The sequence below is a fragment of the Ziziphus jujuba genome, chromosome 2, assembly GCF_031755915.1.
Source record: "Ziziphus jujuba cultivar Dongzao chromosome 2, ASM3175591v1".
NCBI classification, from domain to species: Eukaryota; Viridiplantae; Streptophyta; class Magnoliopsida; order Rosales; family Rhamnaceae; genus Ziziphus; species Ziziphus jujuba.
The window spans coordinates 21,088,124-21,092,316 of NC_083380.1; the positions used below are offsets into that span (position 1 = coordinate 21,088,124).

General features: G+C 33.5%; 1 protein-coding gene across 1 annotated transcript; it reads right to left on the minus strand.

Annotated features, from left to right (window-relative positions):
* Positions 1-581: 581 nt before the first annotated feature.
* On the minus strand, positions 582-2,156 carry LOC107418922 (mitochondrial import receptor subunit TOM5 homolog). The gene is made up of 2 exons (XM_016027617.4): positions 1,979-2,156; positions 582-790 (listed from the first exon to the last, which is right to left on the minus strand). The coding sequence occupies exons 1-2, from the start codon at positions 2,069-2,071 to the stop codon at positions 713-715; spliced, it is 171 nt and encodes a 56-aa protein (XP_015883103.1). The 5' UTR covers positions 2,072-2,156; the 3' UTR covers positions 582-712.
* Between the last annotated feature and the right edge of the window lie 2,037 nt (positions 2,157-4,193).

A 4,193-nucleotide genomic window follows, 5' to 3' on the forward strand; every position in this document is an offset into this window, starting at 1 on the left:
AAATTTTTAAACTTAATGTCACAATACAACTACCCCAAACTAGAAGAGGCCGAGTGTTAAATTCATCCTGTTCTCACCGATAATGTAATTAAGCACAAAATGTATTTCTTTGGACAATGAAATGAGTTCCATGAGAACATTTTTTTTAACATAGACACAGGGAAGAATTTTTAGTCACAAGCCAGAATAATTCATATACTTTGGCAATCTCCTAATCAAAATTATTAGATCGAGTCAAAGTACATATTAATTAATGTGTAACGGCACCTGGTTAGCCAAGAGCTTTAACTTAACGATCTCCCAGAACCAAAAGGAATTGTTTCCACATCAAGAATGTAGGATCAGTTCCAAACATACACAGAGTGGAAAGTTTTCATACTATAGTAGTTTTTTTTTTTTTTTTTTTTTTTTGGGTGATATCCAGTAAAGTGCGAAAAGATAAATTGTTTCAAACCCAATTAGATTCAAATATTTAACCAAATTTTGTGGACATAACTGTTCTACTCCGATCAAGCAAACATGGCAAACGAAACCAAAACAATGCATTCATCTACATAGTAGAGTTGGAAAGAGCTGTGATATGTTATAAAATCAGAATTGAACTCTTCATTATCACAACTGAAAAGTGCGAAAGGACAACCCCATGTAAAGAAATCTAAGGAACTTGCATGTAAGAAATTAAAACAGAAAATTTGATGGCATCAGGTACCCCTCACACTGCCATCAGGTGACCATAATTTCTCATCAGCAAAATTGATCCAGCAAACAGTCCCACCGCTCGCAGCAATTTCTGCAAGAGAGGAAATTCAAGTTATATTTTCCAACAGTTCCACCAAAATAACTGATGATTTTCAAAGCTAAATCACCATTGATCTTCATGCGGCAGATAATTCACATCTTCAAAAGAGTACAAGCACTAACTATTATTCTATTAAAATTTAGCCATACTAATAATAAGAGCCAAAAAGATTTCAGGGGGTGAAAAAAAAAATGAACCAAGTATCCAAAATTCCAGCAGGGCTCTGTGGTCTACAAAACATTAGTTCTTCTGTAAATTTTGAATTCAACTTTACCAGCATATAATTCATAAAAAATAAATAAATAAATAAAGAAACTTTTTTCCAGCACACATGTAACCGAGAATCTTAAATTGTTTTACAATCCACATTACTTAAGAATCCATCACTTGAATCAATTATGATGCCTGGCAAAGTACTAAAAGGCTTCTAAATAAAGCACTGCAACCAGGCTAAATCAAACAATCTCCACAAAACCAACAATTCAGAATAAATTATAGTTTCCAACAATTCAAAAACTATGTGAAGAGATTCTTCGATTATTTGACATAATCCTTGAGAAACAACAAAATTATAGTTCCCAACAATTCAAAAACAATGTGCAGGGACCCAGTTAAAAAAAAAAAAAAAAAAAAAAAAAAAAAAAAAAAAAAAAAAACTGAGTGATTATTCGACATTAGTCCTTGAGAAACAACAAATACCCTAAGTTCTCATTTTCCTCAATGGAAACCAATCCATAAAAGCAAGCAGTCTATCACCCACACCATAACCAGTCATCATCCACAATAAACTTCCAAAAATAAATAAATAAACAAAAAAGTAAAAATTGACTTATAAACCAGAAACCAAAACTATACTTGCTCTGTGGAAAAACAACCCATAAACCAGAAAAACAGAAAAATAAATAATAATTGACTTATAAACCAGAAATCAAAACTATACTAAAAATATCAACTTCATCAAAGAAATAATAATAACAGTACGAATTGAAATAATAATAATAATAGTACATACACAGGGGCCAAAGATTGTCAAAATAGCAGATTTTTTTTTTTTAATCATGGAAAAATAAAAATTTACGAAATTCATAAGATTTGGTTTTTTAGTTTTTTCGAAACCGAAATTTATTGTTTTCAGAAACAGAATTCCATGTAAATTGAGAAACACGCAGATGGGGTTACCATGTTGTGGGCCCACTTATCCTCGTCATGGTACTCGGATTTCAAGAATGCTTTCACGCTCTCAACTGAGATCGCAGGTTTCCGGTCCGCCATTGGGGTTCGCTGGGGAAGAGAGAAACTTCGATTTTTTTAGGGTTTTGGGTTTTATTGGGGCGCAGAAGATTTGTATTCGAAGAGAGAGTCTATAGGCAAAACAAAGGGTGGGAGAAGAATAAATAAGGAGCTGAAAATACCAAAATAGCCTTCTTTTAAGAAAGTGACCTCCTTCAGATTGAGGGTAGTTAATGGAAGGAAAAAAGTCAATGAAAATTATTACTTTTTTTTTTTTGGGGAAATAATGGAAATTTTGCTTATTTCTCAAGAAAAAAAGAGTCAATGGAATTTTTTATTTAATTAAAAAAACACATTGTTTCTTTAAAAATTTAGTGCTTTTTAAACTTTTTGATTGACAATATCAAACCCCAAAAACAAGTATGTCAAAAAAAATTCATTATTTGTACATATGTCGTTATATATGCATGCGGTTAATTTTTTTGCCAAAAAACAAAAAAATACATGCTGTTAATTAATACCTAAATTGCATGGGACGAATATGATTTTGTTTTTCACAATTTTCATTATCTCAAAATAAATACTAATCACTATAGTTTTTATTAAAGACAGGTTAAAAAATCATATGAGATTTTAAGCTATTTAATTGCTAGCTACAAAATTGATCTTTTAATTAGGTTTCAATTTAATGATAACAAAAATATTAAGTTATAATTTTTGCATGACATAATTCAATTTAACATCATTTACAAAGTATTTATATATAGAAAAAGAGAAAAAAAAAATTTGGCTAAAACTGGGATTCCTTTAAAACCAAAAACAAGTTATAAGAAAGTTGTCCTGAACTCAGGGAGTTTCCAAAGGTACACTATCCCGAATCGCACACACATTAAAGGAGGATGGTAGCCAATGAGGGTCAACTGGGCCACTAAAACCTTGTTTAGCTGCCCATTTTCCCACACTATGGGCTAGGTTGTTTGCCCTCCTGGGGGCCCAACCAAAAGAGATACAGTTAAAATTAGAATTATAAGATAAAATGTTCACAACGATACTTTCTACAACCTAATGCAAACAGGTTGTGTCTCTCTTATTGATTGCTTGTTAAACTGTTAATGCATCAGTGTGCATGCAAATATTTCTCCACCCGAAGGCCAAGCCTACTTGGATTTCTCTCTAAATAGCTTCAGCTTCTGCCACTTCAGGAATAGATATCTCTGACCTGAAAGTTTGGATATGTAGAACTTCCCCCTTTTCGTTTTATGCCACCATAGCCAAAAAGCAACCATCTTCTATCATTACTGCATTGGAATTAACTTTAATCACTCCAGTCAGAGGATGCTTCCAAGTGTGCAAGTTTGGCTCCGATCCATCCAATGGGGTTGTCTCTTCATCTGTCTTAGAAGCTTCTAAGAGTTCTCTGTATCTGATGGCTACAGCATTCACTAAAAATATTGAATTGGTAGCGGAATCTTTATGAAGGGTTTGGTTATGCTCTCACAATAGCTACTCCAGAATTAAACAACTGAAAGTGAAAAAATTATCCTTATCTTCGTTGTGAACTAGTATAATTCCTTCAGACTCCACTAGGCACTTGAGATAGGAATTGAGGTCATTGCATCCAATATTTTCCCATCTCACACTTCACGGGCATGCAAACAAAACTCTTTTGTCTATTTCACATTGGAAAAAAAAAAATGTGTTTGCTCTTTGTAGCATTGACATCTGCGAACACACTGATTGTTTTCAACATTAATTCCTATGGCCTCTAGATTTGATAACACCAGTAAACCGTGATTGGCAAGTTTCCAAAGGAAGAACTTCGATCTCTCATGTATTTTACTGCCCCATAAGGTCTTCCACCACTTTCCACCTCTCAAGCTTCCTCCTTCCTCTAACTTATAAGCAGACTTCATAGAAAAATGTCCGGACTTCGAACCCATCCACAATAATTTATCTTCCTGAAAAAGTTTTGTCCAAAACATTCCTTTTATATTCTCCACCATTTATTGATTAAAGAGGCTGTTGATGTAATTCCAGTTCCATTCACCTTCAAAGAACCAACCACGCCCATGATGGAGGGGGGTGGTTCCTTGGATTTGATAGAAAACTTAGGTTATTGGGAATCCATGGGTCTTCCCAAAGGTTTATAGAATCTCCTTTCCCA

What these genes read in the sequence shown, in the direction of transcription:
- LOC107418922 (XM_016027617.4), bottom strand. Translation starts at nt 2,071, where the DNA reads ATGGCGGACCGGAAACCTGCGATCTCAGTTGAGAGCGTGAAAGCATTC. An exon ending in ATAAGTGGGCCCACAACATG is followed by an intron (nt 791 to 1,978) that starts GTAACCCCATCT and finishes CCTCTCTTGCAG; the next exon opens with AAATTGCTGCGAGCGGTGGG.